General features: G+C 42.8%; 2 protein-coding genes and 2 non-coding genes across 5 annotated transcripts; 1 reads left to right on the top strand and 3 right to left on the bottom strand.

Moving 5' to 3' along the window:
- Positions 1-31: 31 nt before the first annotated feature.
- On the bottom strand, positions 32-10,922 carry TCP1 (t-complex 1). The gene is made up of 12 exons (XM_007186101.2): positions 10,701-10,922; positions 9,495-9,580; positions 9,157-9,285; positions 7,802-7,899; positions 7,301-7,411; positions 6,812-6,993; positions 6,291-6,417; positions 2,319-2,494; positions 1,818-1,941; positions 1,318-1,510; positions 1,009-1,172; positions 32-326 (listed from the first exon to the last, which is right to left on the bottom strand). Exons 1-12 carry the CDS (start codon positions 10,762-10,764, stop codon positions 110-112), a joined length of 1,671 nt encoding a protein of 556 aa, XP_007186163.1. The 5' UTR covers positions 10,765-10,922; the 3' UTR covers positions 32-109.
- LOC114238353 (small nucleolar RNA SNORA20) lies at positions 1,621-1,750 on the bottom strand. Its single transcript, XR_003623746.1, has one exon. It is a non-coding gene; the product is annotated as a small nucleolar RNA SNORA20 (small nucleolar RNA).
- Positions 7,494-7,631, bottom strand: LOC114238354 (small nucleolar RNA SNORA29). The gene has a single exon (XR_003623747.1). It is a non-coding gene; the product is annotated as a small nucleolar RNA SNORA29 (small nucleolar RNA).
- Positions 10,923-11,739: 817 nt separating the features above from the next.
- MRPL18 (mitochondrial ribosomal protein L18) lies at positions 11,740-19,210 on the top strand. Of its 2 annotated transcripts, none has more exons than XM_028167456.2 (4): positions 11,740-11,907; positions 12,210-12,396; positions 18,085-18,167; positions 18,835-19,210. In XM_028167456.2, the coding sequence occupies exons 1-4, from the start codon at positions 11,856-11,858 to the stop codon at positions 18,900-18,902; spliced, it is 390 nt and encodes a 129-aa protein (XP_028023257.2). In that variant the 5' UTR covers positions 11,740-11,855; the 3' UTR covers positions 18,903-19,210. The 2 variants fall into 2 exon arrangements, with proteins under 2 accessions (XP_028023257.2, XP_007186161.2); XM_007186099.2 differs by having other exon boundaries at positions 11,747-11,907; positions 18,085-18,316.
- Positions 19,211-19,566: the final 356 nt, after the last annotated feature.

Raw genomic sequence — 19,566 nt, 5'->3', positions numbered from 1 at the left:
TCTCCCACTTCACAAGAATCCCAAGACTTGACAGCTTTTTGCACTTTAATGTGTAATACTCGAGGTACAACAAGATAACTGCGTCTAACATTGTCATAAATAAAAGAGATCAGTCATCAAGGGCTCCAGAGTGAACAGCATCTTCGTAACCTCCATGCTTATCATCTTTGCTTTCTGGGTGTAATTTAATAAGATCATCAATTCGAAGAATGGTAATTGCAGCTTCAGTTGCAAATTTCAAACTTTTAACTTTAACTATGGTTGGTTCAAACACCCCTGCTTGTTTGTTGTCTCGGGGTTTACCATTGACCAAGTCAAGACCGATCCTGCAATTTAGAAAAAAAACCTATTAAATGGCCTCTTTCATAATTCACACCCATCCTATTCCACCCCTTTAAAAGTTGACTAGGGGGACTTCCCTGGTGGTCCAGTGGTTAAGACTCCACATTCCCAATGCAGGGGGCCCGGGTTCAATCCCTGGCCAGGGAACTAGATCCCACACGCCACAACTAAGAGCCCGCACGCTGCAACTGAAAATCCCACACGTCGCAACTAAGGCCCGGCGCAGCCAAATAAATATTTAAAAAGTTGACTAGGTGGTAATCTCATTAGTGCCAGCTATTCCATTCAAATGTTAACCTTGGGAAACGTTGGGACCTTACAGTAGATCCCTTTAAGTCTAAAGTAATTGATTATGGATAAACAAATTCAGCACTGAAAGAGGTGTAGAAAGCCTAGATGATAGTAAATTTTATCTAAACATCATTTAAAAGGAAGTTGCTTAAAAACAGGTGTGGACCACCCAAAAATAATTTTCTCTCTGGAACCTTCCTATTGTAGGTAAATGACTCTACCCAGAGCAGCAGGGAGAGGTGAAGAATCCGATTTGATAACTAAGACACACCATTGCTAATAATCACTAGTCATCACCCTTCATGAGTTTAAAACAAAAACCAAACAACCATATCTGATATACAGATGACAATGAAAAATGTTAAGCATGCTTACCATTTTAGATTTTTGCGTTCGGGGTTAACTTGAGCCTCATTATGAAAAGCTCTTAATTTTGCAACCAGATCTATGGAGTCTTGGGCAGCATTAACTGCCAGAGTATTGGGAATAACAAGAAGAGATCTTGCAAACTCGGCAATAGCAAGCTGTTCCCGGGAACCCTAAGAAGAAAGACAATGAGGTGTCTTCACAAAAGGAAGAAAATAAAAACCCACAGCAGCAGCTAAGGTCTCAGAAGAGACGTATTCACATGAACGAAGTGCCATGCCCTTCTAGAAACGAAAACGGGCTTCCGGACGTTCTTACCATGCTGGTTGCGTAGTTTTCGAGGTATATGGACAGGGCCGCTTCTACGGCGCCGCCACCAGGAACCACAGATTTCGACTCCAGAACTCTCTTCACCACACAAAGCGCATCATGTAAAGAGCGCTCCATCTCGTCACACATGAAATCATTTGCTCCGCGTAAGATGACCGACGCAGAGGTACGAGCCTTAGTGCTATTTAAAAAAGTGAAATTCTCAAATCAATGCTTTAATAAATCTGTGCATAAATGCAATCTAAGTGCCTTGATTAAATCCTGCTTACACAGGACATTTAGACATGGAAGCAATGTCTAGACCACGGAGAAGAGATGAAATGGTTACTTCACCTCAATTTACAATGGCCCAACATTATTTTATCCCATGCGTATAACTGCTTATATCACTGAAAGACTACAGCAGCAAATAAATGGGAAGGTGACCTATTTGCACTTATTAATAAATAAAATCTGTAGAGCTTTATAATTTAGAAAGTAGCTCTTACTTTTTAATCAAGATCAGTTCATCATCGCAGATTCTCTCCTGTACCACCTCTTCTGCTTGTCCCAACATTGAAGCTTCAAAAGTTTCTTCACCTTCCAAATTGGCCAGGGTCGACAGAATAGTTGCTATTAAAGTAATTACAAAGATCTGTAAACACTGTTCTTTCATGAATATTTTCAAATCCTGCCTTAGATTCAGACACATGTATTTATGATAGAGGTGACATATAAAGGTCAGTTTAAGGTTAAGGTTTACAGTTAAGCATCAGGCAAGCAACTGTCCTTTTATCCTAAGATGGAACCATGCCACTGAGGTGGAGCAAGTAGAAGAACTTGCCCAGTTACATAAAAACACGCCTCTATACATGTATTTGTAGCACAAAGCATTAAGGGAGTAAAAAGTAAAAACTATTACGTTTCTGGAACTGCTTATTGTTAACATCCAATGTAAAGAGACATGGTCCCGTGTAGTAACAGTATCCGAGAGCCGGCAGGACACTCACCTCCGGAAGCTTTAGCAACGCGTTTAAGGTCCCTTTTTAAAACTCTTCGAACTGCCATAGCACCAGTCTCCACAAAATACTTCAGACACATGTCATCAATTCCACCAGTGGTTAGAATAACATTGGCACCAGTTGCCAGGATCTTCTGGATTCGCTCCTTGGCGATATCTGATTCTCTACAAAGATGAAGTATTTGAGTAGTAACCCAAACTTATCTGCTGTGTTTTTTTATGTTAAATATAGCTCGAACTTCCATTAAGTATTTTTCACAAAATAATTGCAGATTAAATTATATTAACTAGGGACTTCCCTGGTGACGCAGTGGTTAAGAATCCACCTGCCGGGACGTTCCTGGTGGCGCAGTGGTTGAGAATCCGCCTGCCAATGCAGAGGACACAGGTTCGAGCCCCGGTCCAGGAAGATCCCACATGCCGCGGAGCAACTAAGCCCGTGCGCCACAACTACTGAGCCTGCACTCTAGAGCCCACGAGCCACAACTACTGAAGCCCACGTGCCTAGAGCCCGTGCTCCTCAACAAGAGAAGCCACCGCAATGAGAAGTCCGAGCACTGCAACGAAGAGTAGCCCGCGCCCGCCACAACTAGAGAAAAGCCTGCATGCAGCAACGAAGACCCAACACAGCCAAAAATAAATTAAAAAAAAAAAAAAAAAAAAAATCCACCTGCCAGTGCACACGGGTTCAACCCCTGGTCTGGGAAGATCCCATATGCCGCAGAGCAACTAAGCCTGTGCGCCACAACTACTAAGCCTGCGCTCTACAGCCCGCGAGCCGCAACTACTGAAGCCCGCGCACCTAGAGCCCGCGCTCTGCAACAAGAGAAGCCACCGCAATAAGAAGCCCGCGCAATGCAACGAAGAGTAGCCCCTGCTTACCGCAACTAGAGAAAGCCCGCGCACAGCAACAAAGACCCAATGCAGCCAAAAAAAAAAAAACTATTCTCTCCCTTCTATGACCAGAATTTAAATCAGTCCAATTTACAGAAAAGGGATTAAAAACTACCAGTTAGCTCTCCCCCACCCCAATCTGAGTTCTTAACCAAGAACTGTGGTTAGAAAGGAAGCAGTGTCCCTGCCTTCAAGGATCTGGGACAACCAAACTCCAGGGCTAATGTTACTCAGTGCAGTACAGAGATTACAAGTGCATGAGAGCCATGTATCCAGCCTGGCAGGTGGGACAAGGAAAGTTGAAGGTCTGGAGTTAATAGAGGGGTCCAGAGTTGAAACTGCAGGTGGGATCAAAAAATGAAGAACCTTGTAGGGATGTTAGAGTCTGAACTGAGAAGTTGTTTAATATTTTTAAGTGACACTAACGTTATCAATCGGTGTGTTCAAAAGATGAAGGAATGAAGACAACAAGGCGATAATTGGAGGTGAGTCTATCTGAGAATAGATGGCTTGAGCAGAGTAGTCAAAGTTTATGGCTTGGGTAACTGGGAGGTTCAGCCACTGACTCCTGGAGTGAAATAAATACTAAAAGGTTGGGGTGCAAGATGACAAAAGAGTTCCTGTTTCAACAAGATGAGTCTGAAGCCCCTGGGATACTCAGGTGAAACTGCCAGAAGGAAATGGAAATCACAAACTATGAGAAACATAAACAGATTTGAAAAATAGCCAATCTATAGACAGTTGAAACCATTTTACTTATTCAAAGAATAGTAGATGAGATAAAAGGATCTTTAAAGTGAAATGAGTTAAAGGTGAACCTCAAAATAAAACTCTCTGTATATACACTAAACAAATACTGTATGTCAAACATGATACTAAGGATGGGGGCTATAAAGCAAAGGAAATCATTCAACCTCTACCTTCATCGAGCTTACAATTTAAGACAAATACATAGTTAGAAACTGTGGTTAAGCCCCAGGAAGACAAAGTACAGGAGCTCACAGTAGAGAATAATTCAGATTGAGGGGGAAAGAAAAGCTTCTTTGAGAGATTTATCAACTAAAAAATAAACAAAAATTAACCAGCCAGGGCTTCCCTGGTGGCGCAGTGGTTGAGAGTCTGCCTGCCGATGCAGGGGACATGGGTTCGAGCCCTGGCCCGGGAGGATCCCACATGCCACGGAGCAACTAAGCCCGTGTGCCACAACTACTGAGCCTGCGCGTCTGGAGCCTTGTGCTCCGCAACGAGAGGCCGCGACAGTGAGAGGCCCGTGCACCGCGATGAAGAGTGGCCCCCGCTCGCCACAACTGGAGAAAGCCCTCGCACAGAAACGAAGACCCAACACAGCCAAAAATAAATAAATTTATTAACAAATTAAAAAAAAATTAACCAGCCAAAACAAGTAGGCACAGAATATATTTTGGGCAGACGAAGGAACACTCTTAGGGGCCTGTGGAAGTAGAGCTTTGGTGGATTCTAGTTTCAGCCGTGCTAGAGCACAGTAAAAAGAGTTACATAAGGAATTTAAAAACCTATCCTAGAGTGATGGGAAGCCTCCAAAAGGTTCTAACGAGATCCACTTGGCTGCTATGAGGAGAATCGCCTGGGCAGGAACAAGACTGAAACCAAGACGACCAGCTTGGGTACCTCTGCAATAGTCTGGGCAAGAAAATGGAAATGGAAAGCAGGTGAATTTGAGATTTAATTTATAGATAGAAATCAAGCGGTCTTGATGACAGATGAGAAAGGGAAAGAGTATTAAGTAAAAAGGAGTTACAGACACTTCCCAGTCTTCTGCCTGAATAGAGGGGTCCCTAACTAAAATGGCAAAGAGCAGATTTGGAGGTATCATCACAAGTTCAATTTTAGACATAATGACTTTGAGGTGCTTAAGAGGCATTCAATCAATTAAAGCTCAGAGAAATAGATTTGGGAGTCTCCCGCATAGAGACGTTGGCCACCCAGGCACAGGAATACAGATGAGGTAGTATCACAAAGCTGCTCTATCCTCCGAAAGTCTTTCAAGCAGTCAAAGACTTGATAAAAGTCAAGTGGAAACTGAACATGTCTAATGAATTTCACAGCAGTGATCACTAGTGACCCGAGCAAGCGGTCCTCCAGTGGAGAACACAGTTGAAAAGGGTATGAGAAATAGAACACCAGGAAGGTTTTTGTGTGAATCACTCTTGTGACATCTGGCTATAAAGAACTGAGGAAGGATAGAGAGTAACTGGAACAGGTGGGGGCACAAGAGGCTTTTATTTAGGGATGAGAGGTACAAGTGGAATCCAGAACGGAACGAAGAGTAGAATTAACAGTTGAAGATGCAGTTGAGAAAGAATAATAGAGGAAGCAAGACTCTAAAAGCAGAAGGCAACAGGATCTGGAACACTTATTTTAGAGGGGCTGACCTTTGATGGAAAGAGTACACATGCAGATAAATTTAAGACTACATCTTGGGACTTCCCTGGTGGTCCAGCAGTTAAGACTTCGTGCTTCCACAGCAGGGGATGCGATCCCTGGTTGGTGAACTAAGATCCCGTGTGCCGCATGGTGCGACCAAAAATCAAAGAAGGAAAAAAAAAGGGAGTACATCTTCCCAACTAGCTCTCTAGCATGCCAGTCGATAGATACGGCCGTATGAACTACCTGGTAACTGGCAGAGTCAACACTATACTGTTTGGTTCTTGTACCACTTGAGGAAATACATTCCTGGATGTATCTTCAAAGCCTTAATATCAATATACTCATAAAACCAAAATTCCATAAAATGTTGATTTTCATGTATCACCCAAATCTCTCTTAAATCATCACCATGTTTTCTAATTTTCCGGGCAGTTTAGGTAAAATATAGTTTGACTTCGGTTAAAACTTTGGTTAAAAATGTTAATTTTTAAAGTCCTCCAAGACACTCACACTTGAAAAAAAAAACTACTTGCCTAATCATCATACCCTGCTACCTATTAGACCTACCACTCATTCTTTTTAGTTTACTGTCACCTGCTCTAGAAAAGGGTACTTTACAAACACCCCCTGTCCAAGGTCAAAAATGAATCTCTCAACATACCTCTGTCTAATCTGGTCCAGTTTTTCAGGGTCTGTAATAACCACTTGTACACCAAGCTTCATTTTTGTTTTCTGCAGGCTGAAGTCAAGGCAAGCAATTTTTGCATTAACTATTCTCTTGGGCATGCCTAAAATTGAACATAACATTAAGTACCTTTATAGTAACTATAATATTGTTACCTTTTATAAAACACACCTATCCTTAGAGATCTGAAGATATTTTAAATTGTTATATGTAAACACACGAATTTAGATTACTTTTAACCTTAGAAACAAACACTTAAGTGGCATTAAACACACGTGCTCTTTTAATTTGCGTTTTTCTTAAGTTATATGTAATTAAACTACAAAAGAGGAAATGGCAACATTATGTACCATTTCCTTTTTCTCTGGGCTTCACTAAAGAACAGTAAATGCACATCCTGGATAGTTCACCTGAAAATGTAGTTATACAGTCCACAAACAGCTAACTTTATCCTTCAGTATTCTCATTACATGACCAAATCAAACCATAAGCCTTACCCTGGGATCCCACCACACAGTTGAGTGCATAGCCATTGATGAGCATACTTTCCATCTGACTTCTCCCATGGGCTTTCAGAATATTAATGGAATTGACTGGATAGCGAGGCTGGCCTCTGACATCCGTGTATTTAACAGCAAGTACAGCATCTACCACTATATTAGCAAAGAAATCACCACTTCTAAGCCAACAGTTAAGGAGAACAAGAGACTCGGGATGGACAGTGGGTGCACATGAAAATCAAGGGTAATTCAAAGGCACTTCCTTTTAGCAATCTCATCAAAGAAACAGCCATTATATATGCCACCAAAATGTTAGAGTACTATTTATCACTATCTGCATACTACTATTACACATACTTTGTATTACCTTTCCCCCTAGGAAAGAAGGGAACAGGCAATTTCAATACAGCATCATCTGGCACAAAAACTAACACAGCATCTTACTTTTTAAAAAGCCTAAACTTTACTGGACCAGCACAAGGATACATTCCAATGATTTTGGAAGACATCGATGTCTTAGCAGCATTGATCAGGCAATCCTTTCCAAGTTCATCAGTGTTAATAATTAGATTCTCATTGATATAACGCACTGCTTCCCTGTTTGAAGTGTTGGGAAGAAAACATAAATTCACTACTCAAAATTTTTGCTTTATCGTTGTGTCAGGATGTCAGAGGCATCAATTTTCTGTTCAGCCATTTCATATAGGAGGAGGACACAAATAATCCTCCCTCTTCAGATCACGGCAATTTTAATCTATCCCATAAGCATAGCCACTAAATCTATTATTAGGAGATAATGTGGTAGTCAAATGGGAAGAAAAGGATACTGACCCAACTTCTTACTTCAAATGTTAACTGCTTAAATGCTAAAATACAACTTTTTCAAAGTAAAATTTAGCCATGAATTGAAACATTTAAAGAACAGACTGTTGGCAACTATTACATCAAATAATATATAAAATTTTCTCTGAATGTAAACAATCTTACTTGCAAGCAAGTCGATAGCCACTAATAACTGATGTGGGATGAATTTTCTGTTTGACTAGTTCATCTGCATTTTTTAGAAGTTCTGCTGCAATAATAACCTGCAGAGAAAACATCCATTACTCTCATAATAGCCTGACATTATGTGCAACACATATGTAAAAACAACACTAACACGCATCAGATATTAAGAACCAGAATGGTAACAGTGGTGAAATGCATACTGCTTATTAGAAACCAGAAAAAAAGACACCCCTACACGGTATTTTATACGCAAATGGCTAAAGCCAGATAAGAGTCAGAAAAGTGTTCTGGCCAATAAATTAGTTCTACAGTACAACAACAGGAGACACATCCATTACTCTTCAAGATGAAGTGCTCAACATAAGCTAAATGAAGAGCCTGACCACTCAGATTATCTGTACTATTTATTTATTTATTTGGCTGTGCACGGCTTGCAGGATACTAGTTCCCCAACCAGGGATTGAACCCAGGCCCTCGGCAGTGAAAGTGCGGAGTCCTAACCACTGAACCGCCAGGGAATTCTTAATCTGTACTATTTTACGTTATTATTTAAAAAATCATCCTTCTAAGGACACCAAAAATTATTTTTTAATCAAAAAAAACTTTGAAAAAATTTTGTCTGCATCTTTTGGGGGAAATTATAGTTGTATTTAAAAAACTATGTTATCATAAACAAGTTACTTAACAAAGACTATTATCGTTATTTTAGAAGAGATAGATTCCATTCTTCCATGGCTTAAAGTTTAATCTAGAAACAACCATTTTCTACCACAAACCATTGCTTGTTTCTTTACAGCAAATTATTATTTGCTCCTCACCAAATAATAGTGTTTCTACTACATCAGGGTGCTGGGTGATCTTCGAGGAGTTTAAATCATGTTACTGATCGCGTTTACAAACTTTCTCAAACTCCCATTTGAACTCATGAGATCACTTGTCAGCCTTTAAAATATAAAAACACGTTGTTTTTAAAAAAACTGGTAATGTTTTAGGAATTCCTGGGCCTCAGGCTGTGAGGGGAGGAGAAAAAAAACGACACTTTTTTTTCCTTTAAAAAAACACCATTAAAAAAAATTCCGCGGGATGCATGAATAGCAGCTGAGAAAAAATTCGTAAAACTCGCAAAAACATTTAAAGTGAGGATTATATTAAATTATCTCTTAAGTTTCTTTTCTACTTGAATTGTACAAACTAGCTATAACCACAAGTCTTCAAATTTTGTTTCTGAACCACTACCCTCAAAACAAATGACTTACCTCTGGCTTCACTTTCTGAAAATTTGATTTTAAGAGGAATACTAGTATTTAGCCAATAGTCCATTAGTCTTTACCTACCACGGAGGTAGTTCCGTCTCCCACTTCTTTGTCCTGCAAGTCAGCGAGCTCGCAAAGAACTCTGGCTGCAGGGTGTTCCACCTCCAGCAACTTCAGGATGGTCGCACCATCATTAGTAATGGTTACATCCTAAGAAATTTCCCGGGGAAGAAAAAATGACATATTCACCCACAGAAACAGAATATCCCCTAAGTTAGAACACCCCATTATGATACATTCACCTTCGGTATACCTTTCACCACTAGCATCCTGATAAAAACAAAGAATTTACAAAGCGAGGTGTTTATGAACCGTCTTTTTTCCTTAAAGTGACTAACACAATATTTAAATACACTTACACCAATATCATCCACTAACATTTTATCCAAGCCAACTGGACCAAGAGAACTTTTCACAATATTGGCAATCGAAGCTGCAGCCATGACTGTAGAAATGAAAGAAAGAAATGAAATTAGAAAAATCCTTGATTCCAAGAAACAATCATTTCACCCTAAAAAAAGTAAGTGACACGCAACAGCCTCTTAATTTTTCAAAACTACAAATCCTTCCCAATTTGAAAATCAGCTATTAAAAGTCTAATACGGGGAGGGGAGTGGCTAGTAACATACAGTCTGAATTCAACCGCCAAGGGGACGCCAAGTGTTGTAGAGTACCCACTCCATTGTCTCACAGAATTAAAACATAATCTACCCGTCGTCATTTCAGATTCTGCCACTCCACACAGAACAGGAAAAGACACGTATCGGCCTTTTCCTTCAGACTCTGGCAGGTTTAAGAAAAAAAAAGTTTTATTAAAATTAACAAGCCTTTGTGAATCAAAAAAGCGGTAATCCAAAGGTTCTGACTATACTTCAAATTTGTTCATGACAAAAAATAGGAATCTATCAAATGACGATACGATGGACTGGCATTCGTGACTTCTGAAGTGTAAACGATCTCAACAATGCTTTAAGCGATTAAAGCTTACTAGATAAAATGAGTTTATCATTTAACATTCAACAAAAACTTCGTCAGCTAGCTCTGTTACAAGAAGTGGTCACCGACAGGTCGGGTACGGACTGAATCTGCGGGGGGACAACGGGCAAGTCATCTGAAGAGTGGCCGATGGCCATTCCCCCTCAGTAAAACGAGCCACTAAAGCCAGTTTTTCCTGGTGAATGGCCCTAAAAGGAGACCCAGAGGTTGCAGTGGACGCCCTTCCTGATGAGCATCAGGACAGAAGGCGCAGGGCACCCGGCTCCCTGGGACTCGAGGCGCGGCGGCACGTGTCCGTGCGCGGAGCCCGCCCTCCAGACCGGGGCGCGCCTCGCCAGCCTCACGACCGCAGCATCCGGGCAGTTCTCGTTAAAACCGCGCTGCGGGGAGAGGGCGCTGCCGCCCTGAAGTGCCGAGACCCGCCGCGGGTCGGAGACGCCGCCCGTGCCTCCCGGGGGCCCCTTTGTGGGGAGAGAAAGAAAGACGTGACCACGGCAGCCACGGCCCCAGCGAGGCAGGGGAGGGTGGCGCACCGCCGCGGGCCCGCCGCAGGCCTCGCCCGCCCTTACCGTTCTGGGAGCGGATCGCCTCCCCAGTGCTGCGGTCTCCGAACACGGACAAGGGCCCCTCCATCTTCGCGGCAGGGCACACGTCGAGTTTCACTCACACCGCGGGCAACAAGCGTCTTGTCCCTGGGCCGGGCGGCGGCCACAGCAGCGGCGACGGCGTGGAACAGGCCCGAGCGACGCCGCAGGGGCTGCTGGGAACCACACTCCTCCCCGCTTCCGGGCCGGGCCGCGGGGCAGGGTGGGAAAAAAAAATGGGGAGGAGGGTGGAGAATCGTGAACGCGCAGGAAGTGAGGAACCTGAAGGGGGCGGATCCAGCACTTCCGCTCAATTAGAGAGCGAATGAGAAGGGCGCGAAGGTAGGAGGGCGGAAGTCAGTATCTCGGACCGCTGGAAGAAGGGGGTGCTGAGCCGAAGTTTTCCCTACTAGGCACAGGTTGCGCGTGCGCGTTTGCACGTTCTAGTGCCTTCTAGAAAAGGTGGTCGGTAGGGCGGAGCTCTGTGACGGAACGGGGGGGTGGGGCCGTGTATGGGAGAGCCGGGGTTCTGAGCGTCTTAATTGGTGGTGTATAAGCCGGCGTTCTTGTTTTCCTTAAATGTATGAACTAGCTAGGAGAGCACGCGACAAGTAGCAGGTTTTGTTCCTGGGCTCACGAGTATAAGCTCCATGGGTCATGTGGGAAAACGACAACCACCTTTTCTGAAAACTGCATCTCGCGCTGCCCCGTCCTCCCAGAGCCCAAATGGCGTGTGCGTGTGTGTCCGACAACGATCGGTCTATGCTCTGCGACCCGAGGGCCCAAACGAGGTAACAAAATGCCGTCCGTGCCTTGGACGCGGAACGCCCCCGATGAGCTCGGCCCGAATTAACGGGCCGTGAGCCAACCACCAAGCGCGTTGCTGCGAGGTAGTTGGTTGAATCCGGCGCCTGCGTGCGCCCCAGCCTAAGCGCTGATTGGAGGAGCGGAGATGACGGATTGCCCTATCCGCCACTCAGCGGCAGGGGGCTTGTTAGCGCGGGTCGAGGCGTCTATGACCGTACGTTCTCTTAAGGCCTTTCCCTAAGTTAATATGGCTGCGGCCGGCGAGCCGCTGGGACGCTGGTGAGGAAAGGAGGCAAAGTCTTTCCGAGGTTTTGGCTACGATTCCCCTCAGCAATGGCGCTTCGGTCGGGGTTCTGGGAGCTGTTGTCGGTTTGCAGGAACCCCGGTAATTCATCTTCCCACGTCTCTGATTACTCCCCAGGGTCAGCACAACGTGCACATGCAGGTTATCTTTTGCATTCAACATATACCATCGAAAAGTAAACGAGCTAACAGCATCGTGATGACACTAGTACAAAATTAAGAACCAGGGTCTGTGATGACTACACCCCGTGACCGAACATACCTTTTGTCCCCCTTCCAGGGCGCGAAAGCTGAGAGGGAGAGGATGGGGACAAGTTAGATCATATTTTTGTTTTGTCCGTTTCGTCATTTTTTAAAGATCCGTATGGTTGTTTACGTTCTTAGGGTGTCGGGTGGCAGCGCTGTCGACCAGTTCCAAGCCAGCGGTGAAGCCTGAAGCGGACCCCGAAGGAAATGAAGCTGTTGCCCCGGAGTTCACCAACCGGAACCCCCGGAATCTGGAGCTCTTAGCTGTAGCCAGAAAAGAGCGGGGCTGGGGGACAGTGTGGCCCTCCCGCGAGTTCTGGCACAGGTAATTAACTCTGCTAGGTATTGACCACAGAGCATGCACGGTGCCCTGCAAATTGTTTTCATCAGTTCATTTAAGGAACGTGCCGGGTAACTGCTGGCGACTCTCCTCTCAGGAAGCTGACTTGCGCTGGGTCTAGGAGGGGTTAGTGGAGGGGGGCGGCAAACAATAAATACGTAGGTGTCATGGAGGAAACTGAAAGAGGATAAAGTTAGAATGGGGGACTGGTTGACTAAGACCCCTCGGAAAATAGGAAGAAGCCAAACTATCTGCCAAGAAGAGCGTTCCCAGCAAAGGAAACAGCTAGGGTGGGATGAGCTTGGCGCGTTTGGGGAACTGAAAGGCCTGTGTACCTGGAGCTCAGAGGGCCAAGAGGTAAACGGAGAGGCAGGTAGGAGACACATCATTAGCTTTGTAAATCAAGGAAGCGCTTTAGACTTTATTCTCACTGCAGTGGGAAACTATGAGGGGATTTAAAATTTGAGCCCGAATGGAAGGTCATTCTGGTTCCTTTGAGGAGAACAAATTTTTAAGGGGGCAGTGGTAGAGGCAGGAAGAACATTTAGGAGTTTATTCTTTGTTATAAAGATGGCTAGTTATTGAATGCTTTCTCTTTGCCAGGAACTGTGCTAGGTGCTTTATATGCATTTTCTCATTTAATCCTTAAAAGTACTTTTTGAAGCAGGTGCAGTAATTTCCCCCGTTTTACAGGAGCAGGGGAATTGAGGCTTAGGGAGACAGGAGGGGGGTGGGTCAAAGAAAGAGGGCAGGCAGTTCATCGTCAAAATAATCTGAATTTTGAATCCTGAATTTTTTTTGAAATACCCAAACTATCACTTTTACTTAATATTTGGATTATTTAAATAATTGGAGATCTGTTTCCCCCCTTTTTTCCCTATCTCTCCATTCACAGTATTATCAGTGTAAAATTGGAAGTGACCTTGGAGATAATGAGTCCTACCCCTTTGTTGCACTAATGGTTTAAGACAAGGATCAGCAAACTATGGCTCCCGGGCCAAAGCTGGCTTGCAGGCTAAATACTGTTACACTTTTTAAAAAAGATTTTTAAAAATGCAAAGAATATTTTGTGATGTGAAAATTGTGTAAAATTCAAAGTTCATTATCCACAAAGAAAGTCTTATGGGCACCCAGCCACCACTCATTCTTACCTGGCTGTTCTGGTATTACCGTGGCTGAGTTGAGCAGTTGACCCATGTTGTTACCTGAAAACTAGGTTCGCCTCTTGGTGGATGTCAAGCCAGAAGACACAAGCAAGCCAAAGATCAGGAGAAGGAAGGATTTATTAGTTGCAGCAAGTAAGGAGAACCCTGGGGATCTTCCCCAAGGCAGGGTCACCCGGAACAGCAAAACTGGGGGAGCTTTAAGCTAAGGGTACAAGCATATTCCTGAAGGGGCTTGAGCAGAGGAGAATTCAGCATGGAATTGGGGCCAGGGTCCACAGAGTCCTAGCGTTAGTTGATTGAAGTCACAGGGGTCAACATAGTTATTTCCATCCTCCACCTGAGGATGGAGAAACTTAAAGACGGTATCAGATTGTTATATATTTCCCTTGAGGAGGAACTAGGACTCTGTTTTACCGCTGAACTCTTGTTTCTTGACTGCTTTTCCTTTGTCCCTGCATTCCCTTACTTCCCTTAAGATCATTAATTACCAAGACCTGTTCAAGAGCAGGCGTTGTGGCCAAGCTTAGATCACTAAATGGCTTAGGCCAAAAATGGCTTCTCTTATGTGAAGAAAGCCATGCCTAGTTCTCTTTTTCCAGGGACCCACGACCCTCTCTGCTTACAATATGGCCTACAAACCATAAAATATTTGCTATCTGATCCCTTACAGAAAAAGTGTGTTGATCCGTGGATTAAGAGATTGTGATTTTTACTAGGGCTACCAGCGAAACTAGGAGTAGAACCCACGTTTCTAAATCCAGTGCTTTTTATGCTATTTCACACTAAGAATTTTAGTATAATGTTTGATTTCAGTGTTTTCTTTATCATGAACTTAATTTCTAAATGTGTAATGTATACAAATGTTGTAAAATCCAAAAGGGACTATGGTTTCTGTGTATCCTTCTAGAGCTAGTCTATGCAGATAAGTATGAACTTGTATTTTTTCATTATATATCTTACCACATCATATACATTGTTCTGCATTCCCCCACCCACCTCCTTCACCATCACCCCCCAAAACACACACACACACACACACACACACACACACACACACACACTTAAAAATACATCTTGGAAATATTTTGTGTTGGTTGGGAACATTGGCTCTGGAGCCAGACCCCTGGACTTAAATCCTACCTAGCTTCATTACTTACCATTCATTAGTTGTAACCTTGCTAAGTTACTTAACCTTTCTGTGTCAGTTTCTGCAGCCCAAAAAAGAAAAAAAAAAAGAAAGAAAGAAAGAATAATGGGATTAGTTTGAGACATGAGCTATACCTGTAAACAATTAGGACTCCCTGGCACAGTAAGTGTTCAATAAATGTTAGCAGCAGTATCATAAATTGCTACTTTGTTCTTTTTTTTTTTTTTTTTTTAAATTAATTAATTAATTTATTTATTTATTTTTGGCTGTGCTGGGTCTTCGGTTCGTGCGAGGGCTTTCTCTAGTTGCGGCAAGTGGGGGCCACTCTTCATCGCGGTGCGGGGACCGCTCTTCATCACGGTGCGCGGGCCTTTCACTATCGCGGCCCCTCCCGTTGCGGGGCACAGGCTCCAGACGCGCAGGCTCAGTAGTTGTGGCTCACGGGCCCAGCTGCTCCGTGGCATGTGGGATCTTCCCAGACCAGGGCTCGAACCCGTGTCTCCTGCATTAGTAGGCAGATTCTCAACCACTGCGCCACCAGGGAAGCCCGCTACTTTGTTCTTAATTATGTAAAATAACTGAAGTAACTGTGTAAAATACCATTGCCTTACGTTTAGGTCTTAATCCATTTTGAGTTTATTTTTGTGTACTGTGTTAGGAAGTGTTCTAATTTCATTCTTTTACATGTAGCTGTCCAGTTTTCCCAGCACCACGTATTGAAGAGGCTGTCTTTTCTCCATTGTATATTCTTTCCTCCTTTATCAGAGATTAAGGTGACCATATGTGCATGAACACTCTATGACATAAATCACAGTAAGATCCTTTTTGACCCATCTCCTAGAGAAATGGAAATAAAACCAAAAATAAACAAATGGGACCTAATGAAACTTAAAAGCTTTTGCACAGCAAAGGAAACCATAAAGAAGAAGAAAAGACAGCCCTCACAATGGGAGAAAACATTTGCAAACGAAGCAACTGACAAAGGATTAATTTCCAAAATATACAAGCAGCTCATGCAGCTCAATATCAAAAAAAACAAGCCAATCCAAAAATGGGCAGAAGACCTAAATAGACATTTCTCCAAAGAAGATATACAGATTGCTAACAAACACATGAAAGGATGCTCAACATCACTAATCATTAGAGAAATGCAAATCAAAACTACCATGAGGTCTCACCTCACACTGGTCAGAATGGCCATCATCAAAAAGGCTACAAACGATAAATGCTGGAGAGGATGTGGAGAAAAGGGAACCCTCTTGCACTGTTGGTGGGAATGTAAATTGATACAGCCACTGTGGAGAACAGTATGGAGGTTCCTTAAAAAACTAGAAATAGAACTACCATATGACCCAGCAATCCCACTACTGAGCATATACCTGAGTAAACCATAATTCAAAAAGAGTCATGTACCACAGTGTTCATTGCAGCACTATTTACAATACCCAGGATATGGAAGCAATCTAAGTGTCCATCAACAGATGAATGGATAAAGAAGCTGTGGCACATATATACAATGGAATATTACTCAGCCATAAAAAGAAATGAAATTGAGTTATTTGTGGTGAGGTGGATGGACCTAGACTCTGTCATACAGAGTGAAGTAAGTCAGAAAGAGAAAAAAAATATCGTATGCTAACACATATATATGGAATCTAAAAAAAAAAGAAGGTTCTGATGAACCTAGGGGCAGGACAGGAATAAAGATGCAGACATAGAGAATGGACTTGAGGACATGGGGAGGGGGAAAGGTAAGCTGGGACGAAGTGAGAGAGTGGCATGGACATATATACACTGCCAAATGTGAAATAGATGGCTAGTGGGAAGCAGCTGCATAGCACAGGGAGATCAGCTCAGTGCTTTGTGACCACCTAGAGGGGTGGGATAGGGAGGGTAGGAGGGAGACGCAAGAGGGAGGGCATATGGGGATATATGTATACATATAGCTGATTCACTTTGCTATACAGCAGAAACTAACACAACGTTGCAAAGTAATCATACTCCAATAAAGATGTTAAAAACAAATAAAAATAAAATACCGTTGCATGGCTGTTTTAATTAACTGACTCCCTATTGATGATTATCTTTTATGATTTCAAACAGTGTTGAAATGAATTGTCTTGTCCATGCAATTTAGCAGTGAGATTGGGCATATTTTCATGGGTTTAAGAGTCATTAATATTTTTCTTTTCTGTGAACAGTCTGTCCACATCCTCTGCTTATTAAGTTACTGGTCATTTTCTTATTGATTATAGGAGGCTTTTTACATATTATGGAAATTAGAACAATATAGGATTTAAAAATATTTTTTGTTTCATTGCTTGCCTTTTGACTTCACTTTACTGTTTTGTTTTTTTTTGTTTTTCTTAGCATGCAGAAAACTTCGTTAATTTTTTTTTAAATTTTATTTATTTATTTATTTATGGCTGCGTTGGGTCTTCGTTTCTGTGCGAGGGCTTTCTCTAGTTGCGGCAAGCGGGGGCCACTCTTCATCGCGGTGCGCGGGCCTCTCACTATCGTGGCCTCTCTTGTTGCGGAGCACAGGCTCCGGACGCGCAGGCTCAGCAGTTGTGGCTCACGGGCCTAGTCGCTCCGTGGCATGTGGGATCTTCCCAGACCAGGGCTCGAACCCGTGTCCCCTGCATCGGCAGGCAGACTCTCAACCACTGTGCCACCAGGGAAGCCCTAATTTTTTTTTTAAACAAAAGCCATATGATGTAGTTTGAGGTCATGTTAAATAGCTTGATATAGTTAAATAGGCTTATCTTACTTTGACATTACTTAAAACTTCACCCATGTTGTCTTCTAGTACACTTAATGATTTCTGTTTTTATATTTAAATCGTTAGCTAGAAAATAAAAGCATATAGTAAGGTGACTTCCCTGGGGGGTTCAGTGGTTAAGACTCTACACTCCCAATGCAGGAGGCACGGGTTCAATCCCTGGTCAGGGAACTAAGATCCCGCATGCCGCATGGCGTGGCCAAAAAATAAAGTATTTCCTTCCTTTAAAAAAAAAAAAACAATAGCATGTAGTAAGTATATTTTTATCCAGTGCAGGGTCAGCAACTTAGCTTTGCCTCTTCAAATCCTTTTTTGAAGTAGATGCTGTGTAAATCTCAGCAGTCAGAAATACCAAATTTCTCCTGGATATTTGAGGCTAAGTAGAAATGTTTGGTTTATTGCTGATGATATTCTCATAAGAGCAAGGGAAAAACACCTTTCCCAAGCAAAAGCCAGGTTAAGTATGCTGAAGTAAATGAACTAGACATTACATTCTTGAGAAATATTTTGGCATTTATTCACCTGAAGTCATTTATCTTTAGAATTCTTTTATGATTTTATTCTCTCACCTCGTTTAGGTTGCGAGTTATAAGGAGTCAGCATCACATAGACGCGCTTGTTGAGCATCGCAATGGCCAGGCTGTGGTTTCGGCATCCACTCGTGAATGGGCCATTAAAAAGCACCTTTATAGCACCAGAAATGTGGTGGCTTGTGAGAGTGTAGGACGAGTGCTGGCAGAGCGGTGCTTGGAAGCAGGAATCAACTTCATGGTCTACCAGCCAACTCCTTGGGAGGCAGCCTCAGACTCGGTATTTTTGTTTTCATGTACTTAGTTAAAAGGTATTGTGTTAATTCTTGACACTAGATACTTACATAATAATAGTTCCATTTATTAAGTACTTTCCAAGTGTCAGACCCTGAGGTGAGTATCCTGATGTGCATTACCTCACAGCAGCCTATAGCGTGTCAGGACTCATGTTCTGTAGGTCAGCTGAGGCTGGCTGGCCCAGTCCGTGTGGCACGGGGCAGGGTTCAAACCCACGTGACCGATTCCATAGCCATAATGTTGACCACTCTGCTTTCCTATTCATACAGTAACATCTTGTCTATAGAATATTTTAAAACGCCGCTAATCCTTGACATCTCTACATCCTCTTTTTTCTTATCTGTGTCATTATTAAGGTCACTTTCTGAAAAACCAGTGTAGGCTGGGAAGTTAGCAAGGATCAAATCAGTTGTTTATTTCTCTTTCTCTTGGGAAGTGAACTATTGTCAGCTTGTGGTGTTGACTTAATCTTTTACGTTTTTTCCTGATCTTCAAAACCAGATGAAACGACTGCAGAGTGCCATGACAGAAGGTGGTGTGGTGCTGCAGGAGCCTCGGAGAATCTATGAATGAAGCAGAAGCGTTGTTTGATACTTGTAAATGTAAAGCTGTCAGCTATTCATTCATCAGAAGAGAGCCTCTAGAAGAACTGCCAGCTTGGACGTCTTGTACAATAACCTAACAGCGGAATGTTATTAGTAGTTAAGGTTGTCATCTTCTTCCCTTCTGTGTGTTTGTTTTAAATCCAGGGCTAAATTCTTCTCTCTCGGACGTGAGACGTATCTGAGAAGAGCTGTTGCCAATTATAAGTAACTTTTGAGGAACAAATTAAATGTTGTTCATAAGTTAAAGAATAAAGGTATATTGTGAACTCTTATTTTCTGGTTATATGACATTTTCTGCGCCTTTGCGCTCACTGTGGCATGGGCACACATAGGTTTACGCACTTATCACCGTGGCTGGGTCACAGTGGGTTGCCGCTCAGGGTGTGGAGGTGTCTTTTTAATAGGAGAAGTCCATATCAGTCATTTTATTATAAACAGTCGTGTGAAGATAAAAGGGGCAAATCCTAACCTCAGTTGGGCTCCTGGATCCTAACAGAACCAGCTTTGAAAGAAGAAAGGAATGCAATGAGGAAAGGAAATGGACAGGGTTAGTGTATGCTGAGTTTGCCGTCAAGTGAAAATTTGTTAGGTAGGACTGGAAGCTTGAAGTGCATTGAGGTTAATTTAA

This window comes from Balaenoptera acutorostrata, chromosome 14, assembly GCF_949987535.1.
Source record: "Balaenoptera acutorostrata chromosome 14, mBalAcu1.1, whole genome shotgun sequence".
NCBI lineage: Eukaryota > Metazoa > Chordata > Mammalia > Artiodactyla > Balaenopteridae > Balaenoptera > Balaenoptera acutorostrata.
The sequence above is the reverse complement of the archived record's forward strand: the minus strand, read 5'-3'. Positions and strand labels throughout refer to the sequence as shown.

Excerpts from the sequence above, each read along its gene's own strand:
- TCP1 (XM_007186101.2), bottom strand. The coding sequence starts at position 10,764 with ATGGAGGGGCCCTTGTCCGTGTTCGGAGACCGCAGCACTGGGGAGGCG. Across the intron at positions 7,900-9,156 it reads GAGACGGAACTACCTCCGTG|GTTATTATTGCAGCAGAACT; the intron begins GTAGGTAAAGAC and ends TTTTCTCTGCAG. Across the intron at positions 1,173-1,317 it reads AAAACTACGCAACCAGCATG|GGTTCCCGGGAACAGCTTGC; the intron begins GTAAGAACGTCC and ends CTTTCTTCTTAG.
- MRPL18 (XM_007186099.2), top strand. The coding sequence starts at position 11,856 with ATGGCGCTTCGGTCGGGGTTCTGGGAGCTGTTGTCGGTTTGCAGGAAC. Across the intron at positions 11,908-12,209 it reads GTCGGTTTGCAGGAACCCCG|GGTGTCGGGTGGCAGCGCTG; the intron begins GTAATTCATCTT and ends TTACGTTCTTAG. Across the intron at positions 18,317-18,834 it reads GGGAGGCAGCCTCAGACTCG|ATGAAACGACTGCAGAGTGC; the intron begins GTATTTTTGTTT and ends CTTCAAAACCAG.